The sequence below is a fragment of the Sclerotinia sclerotiorum genome, genomic scaffold (assembly GCF_000146945.2).
Source record: "Sclerotinia sclerotiorum 1980 UF-70 scaffold_10 genomic scaffold, whole genome shotgun sequence".
Taxonomy (NCBI): Eukaryota; Fungi; Ascomycota; class Leotiomycetes; order Helotiales; family Sclerotiniaceae; genus Sclerotinia; species Sclerotinia sclerotiorum.
This window is the reverse complement of record NW_001820826.1, coordinates 352933-366933: the sequence shown is the minus strand read 5'-3', so window position 1 is coordinate 366933 and position 14001 is coordinate 352933. Positions and strand designations below refer to the sequence as shown.

The 14001-nt window shown below is 39.7% G+C and overlaps 5 protein-coding genes across 5 annotated transcripts; all 5 read left to right on the top strand.

The window, feature by feature from the left end:
* Positions 1–2011: 2011 nt before the first annotated feature.
* Positions 2012–3079, top strand: SS1G_07654 (hypothetical protein; the record flags this gene model as incomplete). Its single annotated transcript, XM_001590979.1, has 3 exons — positions 2012–2193; positions 2250–2269; positions 2334–3079. The coding sequence occupies 3 exons, from the start codon at positions 2012–2014 to the stop codon at positions 3077–3079; spliced, it is 948 nt and encodes a 315-aa protein (XP_001591029.1).
* Positions 3080–3495: 416 nt separating this feature from the next.
* SS1G_07653 (hypothetical protein) lies at positions 3496–4013 on the top strand (the record flags this gene model as incomplete). The annotated part of the gene is made up of 2 exons (XM_001590978.1): positions 3496–3501; positions 3765–4013. The coding sequence occupies 2 exons, from the start codon at positions 3496–3498 to the stop codon at positions 4011–4013; spliced, it is 255 nt and encodes an 84-aa protein (XP_001591028.1).
* A 3944-nt stretch (positions 4014–7957) lies between these two features.
* SS1G_07652 (predicted protein) lies at positions 7958–8151 on the top strand (the record flags this gene model as incomplete). The annotated part of the gene is made up of 2 exons (XM_001590977.1): positions 7958–8015; positions 8057–8151. The coding sequence occupies 2 exons, from the start codon at positions 7958–7960 to the stop codon at positions 8149–8151; spliced, it is 153 nt and encodes a 50-aa protein (XP_001591027.1).
* Positions 8152–8639: 488 nt separating this feature from the next.
* Positions 8640–8753, top strand: SS1G_07651 (predicted protein; the record flags this gene model as incomplete). The annotated part of the gene is made up of 1 exon (XM_001590976.1): positions 8640–8753. The coding sequence occupies one exon, from the start codon at positions 8640–8642 to the stop codon at positions 8751–8753; it is 114 nt and encodes a 37-aa protein (XP_001591026.1).
* Positions 8754–10904: 2151 nt separating this feature from the next.
* Positions 10905–13378, top strand: SS1G_07650 (hypothetical protein; the record flags this gene model as incomplete). Its single annotated transcript, XM_001590975.1, has 2 exons — positions 10905–11762; positions 11810–13378. The coding sequence occupies 2 exons, from the start codon at positions 10905–10907 to the stop codon at positions 13376–13378; spliced, it is 2427 nt and encodes an 808-aa protein (XP_001591025.1).
* Between the last annotated feature and the right edge of the window lie 623 nt (positions 13379–14001).

Sequence of the window (14001 nt, the reverse complement as noted above, 5' to 3'; positions counted from 1 at the left end):
ACAACTCAAGCAACGCTCATTGGATTGGATCGTATGGTAGACCATGTTTAACTTTGATTTTACCAGATCAAAGTCTAGATAACGACCAGAACTCGCACATCTAATTGTCAAACAATAAGAATTCTTCTGTGGCACTTCTTAGAGTTGTATACAATTAACATAGGTCAGTTGACAGTTCTGTGGATTGTGCAAAACTAACAAAATGATTGAGAGAAAGCTGACATCCATTGTAGCTGTAACCCGGAAGATATAAAGATGTTACCTTCAAAGCTTAGATAGAGCAGGACTCACTGCAACATCTCAAATGCCTTGAATTGAAGGAAACTTCCACGTGTATCGCGAACCAAATTCATAACATCGATACTCTACCAGTGGAGGAATAGTACTTCTATCCACAAGACGCTACTACTCGTTGCGCGTATGGAGACGTGCAAATATGCAATGATTATTCTGTATGAAAACTTTTCATGTGAAAGATACTTCATTCACAGTGAAGCAAGCATCGAAATTGCTGTACGGCCAAAAATGTACTGTGAGCCTGAAACGAGTAGGCATGCAGAAAAGGAGTAAGGGAGAAACTTATTTTTAAATTTGTACACCCAAGGTTTGGTGTTTGGGTATGGTAAGCAATATCTTGGAGGAAGATAAATGATGCTTGTGGTTGCCTGTCTTCCCGGGCACTTGGGTTGGGTACCAGGATTTCCAATTCTTACCAAACGTATGAGTGGTACAAGTTTAACAAACCATCCGCCGGATCTCAATTTGTGAACTGATAAGAGTTAGGTAACCATATCGATCGAGGCCACAAGAGTATGACAATGCGATGGGACTCACTCTCCTCTGGATTGATATTCTTTAAGCTTTGAGTCCAAGCCGATCAAAAGTGTAGATGGAGTGGTGTGGTAGTATCTGATGGTCAACCCGTATAGTTTGCTCAAGATTGTAAGTACCTACCCTATTTGGCTTGACAATTTGCCACTTTCGACGGATGATTAACACCCAAATTGAACGAAGAAGCATCATAGTTAAGTTCGTGACTCAAATCTAGAAGACATCAATTCAGTCGTAGCACCTGCACCAATCGTACTCAGCTCATTACATAAAAGCATCAACTAAGACCATGACATGACTCCTCCAACCGTAGCAAAGTAAAGCCAACAAAAGAGAAAAGAATAAAGAGTCACGTGCCCACCAAGATATTTTTCCCAATAGTTAGCGGCCGTATAGACCGTATCTAAACCCAATCCAGCCAAGTTTGTCACATTTGCAGTAATCCGGGCCAAATTTTCAGTAGCGAGAAATGTATAAAGTCTCAGCTTCTCCCTTGAGATTCCCTTCTTTTCCCTTCATCTTAGTGCATGGGTTTTACGCATATCAGTGAGGATTCGTCCGAGATTGCGTTTTTGCTAGTTGAAAACTATAACCATGACCACTCCAGGTTGGCTTCGGCTGGCCTGGGAATCTTTGGAACCAAAACATCTTCTCGTAAGAGATTTTTAATTGTTTTTCATTGCGACCGGCTTCTTGTAGGCTGACGTGAAGAAGAATGGGAGGGGTACGTAGTTGGTGGATGTGAGAGAGGAGGAGATGATGGGATTCAGATTAGATGAGGGAGATGGATTTTATATGTTTGATTGTATGTATGTAGATGTCACTAAGATCGTTCTCGCTATTGATGGTTTTGCTCCGTTGTGCTTGGTGATGCTGATTTTGTGATGAAGATTTAGTAGTAGGATGGACACTTGCTGCCATTGCCGTTCGACCAACACAGTTCCGGACAACCTGATTTAAAGAACCTTAATAACATATATTTCCATACCTCCAAGTGATTCTGTATCGTAGAAATGCATTTGATAAAGACATGTCGAGATTTCAAATCAATCATGCAAATGTACTATGTTCAGCATATCTAACAAATCAGGAAGGTTGAAAAACAAAAACAAGAACAATACCTTTGTCCATTGCATCTGCCACCCTATCAACCCACCACAATCACATCTATATATTCATCATGACGAAGAAGGCCCTCATCACAGGCGCAACTGGTTTACTCGGCAGACAAGTCCTCAAAGTATTTGATCGGGAAAATTGGAATGTAGTTGGCACTGGTTTCTCACGCGCAAAGCCTCCTACCATTCTCAAGGCAGATTTGGCTTCTGAATCGGAAGTTTCAAAGGTGTTGGATGAATCCAAGTAACGTAACATCTTCATGATCTTTTATGCAATACTGACGGTAGGAGTATATAAAGACCCCAAGTCGTAATTCATTGTAAGTTTTGTCAACACTGTCTGCTGCTTCGTCATCATCATCAGTGCTAATACTGCGATTACAGGTGCAGCGAATAGATTTCCCGATAAATGCGACAACGACCCTGAAGGGACACGTGCTCTCAATATTGCCGCCTCTGCCTCGTTAGCAAAACTGTGTGCCGCACAATCAATTCTTCTCATCTATATATCCACCGATTACGTTTTCCCTGGCACCGAAGGCGATGCACCTTACGAGACAAGTCATAGCCCAAAGCCCCCCAATCTATATGGAGAAACAAAATATGAGGGTGAGAAAGCTGTATTGGCAGAATATGAGAAAGCAGGCAAATCTGGTTTGGGAGTAGTATTGAGAGTTCCGGTTCTCTACGGCGAAGGCGAACCTGAAGAAAGTGCAATTGGTGTACTGATTAACTCAGTCTGGAAAGCACAAGAAAAAGATGCCAATGTCAAGATGGATCATTGGGCCATTCGTTATCCTACCAATACGGAAGATATAGGTCGAGTTCTGTCAGATATTGCGATTAAATATCTCGAAAGTAAAGAGCCATCTTCTTTACCACGAATTTTGCAATTTTCCTCCGAGGACAAATACACAAAATATGAGATCTGCCAACTCTTTGCGGAGATTTTGGGATTGCCTTTGGATGGTATGGTAGCAAATACGGAAGGAAATGATCCAAATGCTAGTGTTCAGAGACCTTATGATTGTCATTTGTCTACCAAGGCATTGAAGGATTTAGAGATCAATGTTGCTACGATGGATTTTACTGGATTTTGGAGGAGGGAGATGAGGGCATTTAGGAAGTAAAGAAGCATGTAGCTTGAGACTCAAGCATAGTCGTCTTCTACCTATGTATGATCGGTGTCGATCGAGTATACCTATTGAATAGTTCATCAAAACGCTCCCAGCTTATTGTCAAAACTCATGATGATGACCATAAGATTCTACGAGAGTCTGAAGTTCTCTTGACCTTATTCTAGCCTTTAGTAGCAAGCCACATTTGTGACAACAGCTTGTGCAATGTATCAAATTTGTATTATTTTCACAACCTTCCCATCAATACCAGTTCCCAGAAATTTCAACGCAAACTCCCACAAATCATGATGCCTAGTAGGCAATGGTTCTACCCATCGTTCATCCGCTCACAGTATGCAGCGAATGTCAATGGGCTGCCTCATATTATGCTTTCAAGCTCCTGTATATCTTAGTTATTGAATTCCCAGATGGTTGTATGTCTTTTGGGTATACTGTTCATGGAAACCAATGTTGTGTTGGACTCCAATGATAAAGACTCTTTCCACTCCGATGGATTTTAAGAAACCATGCTCCGACACTCTTCATGGTACCCTGAAGAGCTTGATCGGAGAATAGTGGTCCTAGTATAGGAAGGGAGAGGAATTGTTATGACTGCACCTCCTAATTCCATTATACTTAGAATATGAGAATACTAACGACGCCGACGCGTGTAATGGTGAGAGTCTAACGAAGCTAGAAGATGGAAGATGGAGAATGGAGAATGGAGAATGGAGAATGGAGAATGGAGAATGGAGAATGGAGAATGGAGAATGGAGAATGGAGAATGGAGAATGGAGAATGGAGAATGGAGAATGGAGAATGGAGAATGGAGAATGGAGAATGGAGAATGGAGAATGGAGAATGGAGAATGGAGAATGGAGAATGGAGAATGGAAGATAGGAAGGGTGCTCTCTTACCATCGCCATCTCATCTCACATCATTGTGACTGACGTAACTTGAAGATTATTAGCCAAGTCTAGTCGTATATCCATATCTGGAATTACATAATTACTAGTAATATCTTGGGATAAAAATACTTTAAAGTCGGGCATACGAGCGATACCACAGGTAATAGCTCTACATCAAAAACCAGTACGAGTAGTTAACTGATTGAAGCCCCCACAACACTAACATTCAAGGACTGCAAGGACTAGTTTGGTGGTCTACTCACAAGCTCCAAGCATACCTGGGTAGTAAATATACCAGAAACAATAAATTTACGCGCTCTGGATAATTATATAGAGTTGATATACCTAGCCAGTACTCGAGTAGAGTTTCAGTCGAGAATTAAGGAATGAATGATCGAACTTTCCTTTGGAAATCATGGAAGATGTGATTTTACCTCACCTTGCCTCTTGTGTCGGTAATATTCTAATATTGAAATTTGCTGGCTGGATCAATATTGATGTTCAAGATGAATGTAGGTTTATTTTATAAATAAGGGAAAGGGTAGAAGTATATATGTGTAAGATTATGTTTGGTTTGGTTTGATTTCTAATGGTTTGGTGATATTAATTAGGTTTTTAGATCTGATTTGGGGGATGCTGTAGTGTGATGGAGAATGTATGTAAGATTATATACCAAGGTAGATGATATATCCAATGTTTTTGATGTATGGGTGATGGTGTATAATAGACGTGGTGATGGTATGGTGCGATGACTATCGAGGAGTAAATTTGTTTTGCTTTTTCGAGTTATCCCGCGCACTTAGTTGGGGTACGAGGATTAGATTTTGTTGATTTGGGGATGGGATTACTAGATGGGGATGAGACGGGATAGAATAGTGATTGTGGGAACTGGATGGTGTGGTGATATATATTCCTCTAATAGTCCGGATATTCAAATATGGAGTAGGGACAAAGAGCTCCCGTTATTTTATGATCAAGTCAAGGGATAGATATAGCAGGGTATGACAGGGTGCTTGAATATATAAGATTGCAGATTAGTAGATAGGACATTGATGATTGGTAGTCCAATTGATAGTAGGGATATATAATAATATAAGGGTCTTAGCCAACTTCAGCTTTTGTCATGCACACGCTCTCACCCGATACAGTTTTGGTATAAAGATATAAAGTAAACGAACGGCACGTCTCCCATAACCCCATTTTATCAGATGCACCTAGGAAAGTAATAGGCTCATATATAGAGATATCTCGACTCGTAATCACAACCTCAGAATCAAGCCTAGTCTTGTAAGCTTAAAAAAAACTTCATCAAGCACTCTTTTATCACATTGTGGGATTTCCTTCATATGATCATTTCTCGCTCACTACAGAATCAAGATCCTCTATACCTCCCCAAGCAAAGCGGAGAGGCAAGCTGTAAACTATTACCCAATTCAATCCAGCAATTCTGTATCTTCACAATGAAAAGGTCACCAGGTTAATCATGTTCATCCCATCCTCATGGATGAACCAACCTTATCTTTCCTACAGTTCATAAATAAACGAATTATAAAATACAAATTACGGGTAGATTATGATATATATGAATTATTCGAAAATAAACCTCATAAGGCCGCAGCTAACGGATTTCTATAGCTCGACTTACTCTTATAGGGATAATATGAAACTGTACATGACCTACACCAGTAGAACATTATAGTATTTTTTGGGCAAATAATATCGAATGCGAAGCATTAATTACGGGATATTACGAGTTTGGGAAAACCTTCGCAAAAATTATGCTAGATACTAATAAGACCCTTCAGAAGATAATCCATCCATCATCCAGAGTGTGACCAAAAGGGTGTTTATAGACCAGCAATTGTATTTAACTTAGAATCTACAGGTGAAGAGCACCTGTAGATGGGGATAGCTATTCTATATATACACAAATGAATAGCCTAGCCGCAATGGCTAGGCAAAAAGAAGTCATATTTATTCCTCCAATGATCTTACTTTACCGATAACCATTGATACCTAGTACTTGTCCGGATCTGATCCTCAGGTCACCTAAATCGTATACTAATCTCGAGTAATCGTATCATGTGTGGACATGGTTAATGTACCTGAGGTTTCTTATATAATAAGGGTGGGAGGAAAGCAGGGATTTCCGTCACACAGAGCACGTTCTGGGACGCTGTGGACGGAGCTTCATATACGTATATACAGCATGCGATACTAGCTATATATCGTGATATAATTATAGATCTTGGAATAAGAAAGTCTAGTACTACCTCCTCTTTTCGGCCATCTTTTTATATCAAAAAATTATTATTATTTATATCTTTTAAGTTAACAACTTTATAATAAATGAATAAAATTATAAAATTATAAAAAAATCTTAACTTTTCGGAGTTTATTATTATATAAATAATAAATATGTAATTCAAATTTTAATATCAAATTATATTTATAAATAAAAGAAGTTATAAAGATTAATTTTTATTATTTTTGATATAAAAAAATAGTTTTTAAAAAAGTGATTTAAAAGAGAATATTAGATTTATATATAAGTCTTAAATACTTTAAAAACTATCAAATAACAATAATCATTCGAATTATCATAAACAATCTATTAATTCATAATATTTACCACTTATTATAGATAGATACTATTTTCATCTTTTCAAAAGATCAAATTAATCCTTCTACTTCTCAAATCACTACTCTATTATAAATCAAATCTCTCGAATTTCCTCAGTGTGTATATTAGAATTACTATATCCTCTCTTCAAAGTTCAACATCGAAGGATTATAATATAGGTAAATTATTCATGTGGAGATACTCGTCTTTTTTCTCTTTTTTATTTGCTTTTAGCAAGACGCTTGCGAGTTCTACGAGTTTAGCAAATCTATATACTAGTATAATGAGAGTCTTTAAAATATAATATAATTCGATTCAATTCGATTGAAATCAATTTGAGGATTTCATTCTAATAGATAAACAGTTAAGAAGCAAAAACCCAAATCAAAATAACACAAATACAACATAGAAATTCCCAAGATTTTAAAAAGCAGAACTATTTAGACAGACTATATTTCAGAGATAGTCCACCCACTCAATATATAAATACCACATGATCATACAAAAAACCAAGAAGAAACCCAACACTACAATACACTACACTACTCTAACCCAGCTCGCTGGGAGACTTTTTCGAAAACTTATATTCCACGAGAAAGAAGCTCTCTGTATATTTGTATTGCAAAGGATGGGGAAAAGACAAGATAATATCTCGATTTTGCTCTCTTCATGAAGAACCATAAATATATTCTTGAAAATAGGACTCAAGTACTGATGTTACCGATAGGTCATGATATCGCTGCTTTTCTGACTTGGCGTAGATATTTTATCAGAGTATATGGAAAAACTCTTAGGAGTAATGCGGGGATAATGAGCGAAGACTGATGTATGAGTCTGTGCAATATGCAAGTCTTCGAATGAAATTTAACTTTCTGCATAATATTGAAATGAGGTTATTGACTGGAAAGACACTACCAAGTCTCCAGTTTGAGATTCAGCAGGTGGATTGGTGGTGATGGTGATTACTAGTCGTACAACTCCTGAATTTCGATCGATGTATCGTTGACGGCCCTCTCAATCTCGTGGCGTCATTCTTCGACGAAAAGCATCATCCACATTGTTTGTTCCGCGGATTTCTCAAGGATAGTCAACAAGAGAGATTCTGTGGCAGCAGAACCGGCCCAAGGTGGTAGAAGTGATGTTGAGCAAATCAGACTCGACCCGTTTTAGCTCTAGTATAGAGGACAGCGCGCAAACGCGATTTCCATCGGGACAAAGAGGGTTTTTAACACCTTTACTGCCCCGTATGGTAAGATTTACATGCATATCATGTAAACCTCGATGAAGGTTCAACTGATCTGTTTCCAGTTTCCAGATCCTGTATTTTTCCTCCACTATGCGCTAAATTGACAAATTATGATGGCGTCAGCAGAAAGAAATCCTATTATGAGGTTGAAGGAGTATGCTGGCCAAGCCAGTATGTATGTGTATATTTGACAAGCAGCGGTACATCTTTAGAGGCCGGCTCACTTGAATGGCTTTACACAAAAGGTACCAGTCGCTGCAGTAATGAACACGATAGGAGGAATACTTATGAATACGAACATCCTTAAGACCCTGATGTGTGTTCTACCGGATAGGCATATATGAAAATGAGATGAACTAACTGTTCACGAAATTTTAATCTTGTATCTCTCAAATTCCTGTTCGTTCATTGTGCAACCCACTTACCCGCGTGTCCTCCCTGTGAGGATTTGGTGCTTTTGAAGAGGAAGAAGAGAGGAATGACCGTGGTAGAACCTGACCAAATTTTTAGCAATGATATTCATCGAAATATATCGAATGATGGTGGTTTGAACTCTTGACGTCGAAGACGATGTTACCAGGTATTTTGTCACGAATGATGTAGCATCCTGCTTTGAGTACCAATCTTGCCATATATGATATATTTAGCTGTACTTCAGCCCGTGATATCGTTAGTAAGTTGTGCAGCCACCATCGTAGAATTTAATTAGAAGCAATAGAGACATAATTGTCGACAGATGATCATGATCTAGTACGCAACAGACCATACAGAACGGATGTTTAGAACGAAATACCAATGGTTTGGGTAGTTTCCGAGCTTCAAAAACGAGAGGTATCGACGCTTTTAATTCCAAGAAAGACAAGCATTGTCCACTACCCAGGATATTTGGTAAGGAGCCAGCCGAAATGAGGAACTGCTCCCCACCAGGACTCATTGTTGGGAGTCTCGGCCGATGGCTTTTCCGTAGTCTTTGCGCTCCAATGTTCGAAAGATAAATACAGAATACAATCTAGATGACCTATTTTTTGATACTTGGGAGATCATTTGTTAGCAAAGTCCTTCGGCAACGGGATCCGGCCCAAAGTGACGGAAAAGGCGAGGAGATGAGTGCCTTAATTTCCAACTAGAGGACATCATGCTGCACATCGCAATTTCCCGCGGGATCAAAGGAGTACTTCCGCTCTTTTAATTCTCCTTATGGATGGATGGATGATACAGTAGTTATAGTAGGTATTTTATTTGAGATGGTGAAAAGTTTATGTAGACGATCTGGATTCAATACTGATCATGATTGAATTTATTTTGTGATGATCAAAAAACGCCATGGCGACTCTGACTCTGAAATCCCTAAAATACAGCGTAGATTCCACTGTTGGCAATTTTAGGGAGTAAAGACAACCAACCTTAATTTGACATGAACTTTTCTACCTGTTTCTCTTACATGATGTGTGTAAGTAGGTACGTACCCTAATAATAAGTAGATAATATAATTTACCAGTCAGCCTCACAGACCATGAAATAGATCAAAGGGCAACAGGATGAGGATTTTTCTTAGCGCATCATTTGGCGCGCTCTTGGAGAAAATTGAAAGCAAAAATAAAAAGATTCTGAGGCAGACTAGGTAATTATTGGCCATTTCTCTAACAATAACTGTTACCGAAATGTATAATAAATTAAATGACCCCTCGGATGTCTTGGTAATATTTCTGTTGTAGTATTGTGTTAGCAAGTTGATTGATTGATGATGGTGGTGATGATGCAATTTTGATTAGCTATTGACACACTGTACCACGTGAATGTGAGACTTACGATTACTACCTAGGGAGGGGGTATGTAGTATTTCAGTTGTAAGATCTTACTCCAAGTATTTATAGTGGCGCTTCGGTACTTGCTTTTATTCTCATGTGAATGTATACGGACGGAGTATTAGGTATTTTCTATTTACATGAGTACAACAAATCTTGATGTACAAGACATTTTGATATGTTAGAAATGACTTCTCAAAGCACTGGCTTTACGCAAAGTTGCTTCTTCTTCTTATTATAACTTATTACAAGAAACTATTGATGCCAATTTGAGATGGGCGTAAATGGATGTTGTAATTTGTAAGGGAAATCCAGGGCATTGAGCCTTAATGTACCCCATTTTTCCAAAGTTGGTTTCATCATGTATGTACCAGGGCTGTAAGAGGGAGTATGTAAGGTTACATAGTATTTACCTGGTATTTACCTGGTGTATACCTGGTCTATACATGCTATCTATGTACATTCTCCGTAATTGAGTGGATTTTGGGATTTTCTACCGAGACTCTCACTCTGCACGCTTCATCCTTCAAAGTAGGAAATTCATCATCATTGGTTACATTCAGCCTTGTCAACAAGGTTTAAATAACGCTGCGTGCCCCCGTCTGGCGAAAATGCCCTTGACTGGGACCATGTGTGACTTGCAAATTTCCCCTGTTTTTCCCCCACATTATTCGGGAGATCATCTATCATCTAATGCCTTTTTTTTGAATCATCGGATTGATCAGATTGATCAGATTTGATCACTTTGTCCAAGCCAAACATTCCAAAGTAAAATCAGGGAAAAATATGTACTTGTGTGTGGTATGACCTGGGGATGATCTGGTATGATTGATATGCTCTGGTAATGATACAAAGCAGTCATCGATCAATCAATCAATCCATCAGTCAATCAATCAATCAACCAACCAACCAACCAACCAACCAACCCATTCACTACTAAAAAATACAAGAAAAAATAGAGGTTCAATGTTACTGCTAATTTTAAGATTGCGCATATCCACCTCCCGCAGCCCAGTCTAACACCGCGTTTACCATCTGCAGGTACCTCTTCTCTCCATCCATTCTCCAAACCTGGGGGTCAGTTCATCCAAATCGTTCTACACAATACACAATAATAACCTCAACATACTTCCTCCTTTCCTTGTCACTCGTTCTTTACTTTTTCTTATTAATTCAATTCGACCAATAAAATAATGCCCACAAGGGTAATTTCTTATGATATTCAAGTCCTGGATTCTCCACTCATTCATTCATCATGGCAGAAGAAAAGAATCAACTTTCTCAAGTCTCACAACAGAAATATTCTAGATATAGATCTGTAAGACCTTTACCATCAAATACCGATCTCAATACCCCCAAACAGGATGTCCAACAAAATCAAAGTACCTCCTTATCAAGGACCAAAAGTATGTCCAGATATCGACGACCGAAGTTGGCCCTTAAATCCGAAGATTCGCCCGTTGTGCCCTCAGTACCAGAATCGCATGGCCCATCCAGTCCCCCAAATTCCACTGCGAGAGTTCTAACGACAAGGCGAACCAGTGATCCAGTTGATTCTGCGACTGGCCTACCATCAAACTATGCGAATACTAGACGCCCCATCCCAAAGCGATCGCAAACACATTTGGGTGCGACGGGACAATCACAGGACTACAATGAGCGACAAGAGAGTTATGACTTGAATTACAGTAGTGATAATGGCACAAATCAACACAAAATCCTCTCTCCTTCGCATTCCCCTCCACCACTTTCACTTCCTGTTCAGTTGAGCGATGAGGAGACGGAGAAGATCTTGGCAGAGCAAAAGCGCAAGGATTTGGCACGATTGGAAGCAACATTGGATGCAGCCGCAAATGATGCGGTCAAAAGCCCCCCTCAAAAATTCGGATTCTTCAGCAGTAAAAGACGTGCTACTACTACTACTACTACTACTACAACCAATCCTATCCCACCTGCTCCATTGAGCAATATTGCATCAATACAGCGCGCAATCGCTGATGGACCACCCAGAATTGAAGCGCCAGTTATAAATCCTATTGGTATTCAACAGGGTGGGGGAGGGGTAGTGCCGCAAACTGATGCCCCAATCTCAGCATCAAATGCGCCAGAGAGGGTAAGTCTATCATATTTAATGCAAGAGCGGGGCTGACAATCTTTTAGAGAGTTTTGATTCGTTGCAAACAGTCATCAATCAACCTACCTGTCGATGCAGATACGACGCCTATTGATATTATGAATTCCGCTGCAAACATCATGTCGGCTGATATCAATCCACGTACAGCTGTATTACTGGAATCATATACAACCCTTGGTCTAGAGCGTAAAATTCGTCGCTACGAACATATTAGAGATATAATGAATTCTTGGGACAGAGATACACAAAATGCTCTTATTGTGGAGGCCTCCGATCTTTCTGGTTACAATGAAGATCTAGAAGCGTCATCTGTACCCAATGATGCACCTCCAGATGTTACCGTGCAGCTTTATCATTCCCAAAAACCCGGTAAATGGAATAAACGCTACATTACGCTACTTTCTTCTGGTCAAATATTTGTTTCCAAAAAGTCGGGAATGGGTCTGAATGATAAAGACTCAATGAACATTTGTCACTTGTCTGATTTCGATATTTACACTCCAACAGCACAACACATTAGGAAAACTCTTAAACCTCCTAGGAAGAATTGCTATGCTATTAAGAGTCAACAAAAAACCTCAATGTTTTTGAGTACGGAGAATTTCGTGCATTTTTTCTGTACTGATGATCAAATTGCGGCAAATGCATGGTACTCGGCTGTTCAAAAATGGAGAAGTTGGTTTTTGGTGAACAAGAAGGGTGAAGGTCAGAAAAAAGCTACAAAGGCTGTGAAAGCGATGAAAGCAAGGATCCCATCAAAGTCTGGAACTGGAGTCAGAGGTGCCCAAACACATAGAATAAACGTTTCAGTGGATGAAGATCCATATATGATTGGATCATTCAAACCCTTACTTGACATGGATCGTTTCGACAGATCAGAAGCAGATGATTCCACAACCGAGGATGAGAAACCCAAGCAAGTTCCTTTCCACTTACGAAATACATCTATAGTAGCACCACTCCCTCGGCCCGCGAAAAATGGACCACCGGTAGCTTACCGAGCACCACCTCAAGAAGATGAATTTGCATCGGGTGGATTGTTAGGAAGAACATATTCCGTTCGACAGAAAGCGCAACAGGAGCGGGAGAATAGCCTCAAAAATGGGTCTTTCACAGATGGATCGACACTCCTAAATGGCAACGCTCAATCCCGAAGCCTTTCCATGCCTGCAAAATCCAAACGTCCTGAAACTGCCAATGCTGCTAATACCAGTCTCCAACGCAGTCCAAGTAGTAAAAAGCCTAAACCCCTACTGGATTTCACACCGCAATTTGAGGAGGCTCCTCAGTGGAATAGAAAGGGAAAGGGACATGGTGTAACGGCTCCTACTGGATTGTTATTAGTTGAGGCGGCTAATACACCGGATACGGGATTAATTGAAATTCCGAAAGCGAATATGGTGTTTAGGAGAGATACGACTAGTCAGAGACCAAGGACAAGTGCGAATGGAAGGGATAGAGATCATTCGGGAAGTAGAGATCCGTTTGTTAGAGGAGGGTTGGTTAGTGGAGGTGGAAGTGGAGGTGGAAGGAGCGGAGGACGTGGTTCATTGACGAATAGTGGGAAGGATAGAGGAAGGATGGGATATGAGTGATAAGATGGGAAATGGATAGTGGGAAAGGTAGAAGGGTGGGGTATGGGCGGTGGTAGGGGTTCGGGGTTGGGGGCTGTGGAAAAATGGATAAGTGGATAAGATGAGGCGTTACATTTCTTTTGTATGGGATGGATTTTTACACTTTGCTGGTTTGGAATCTGGATTCAAAACTGGGATTAAGGATGGGTTGGTTGGATAGTTGGTGGGAAATTGGTTGGTTGGTGGGTGGGATTGAATCTTGGCGGGTGTTTATGATTGATAGATACCATTGAGATAGGATAGGTTAGGTTAGGATAGGATATGTTAGGTTCGTATTGCATTGCACTTCCATTTCCCTTTATATTTATATCTTCTGCTTGCTTGCTTTGTATACTCTGAGATAGGTAGGTAGTTGCTAATCTCATTTATTGCTTTTTTGATGAATTTTTTACTTTGGTGTAGTGTTTGGTGTAAAGGGATGTGTATGGTACGCAGAGTGATGTGAATAATGGTTATATTGAATAAGTATGTTTATATTTATATCTAATATCTGGTATCTGGTATCTGGTGTCTAGTGATATAATTTATAATCGATGTTTGGAGAGAGAAGAGGAGGGAAGGGAGAGTAGAAGAGAGGACAATGA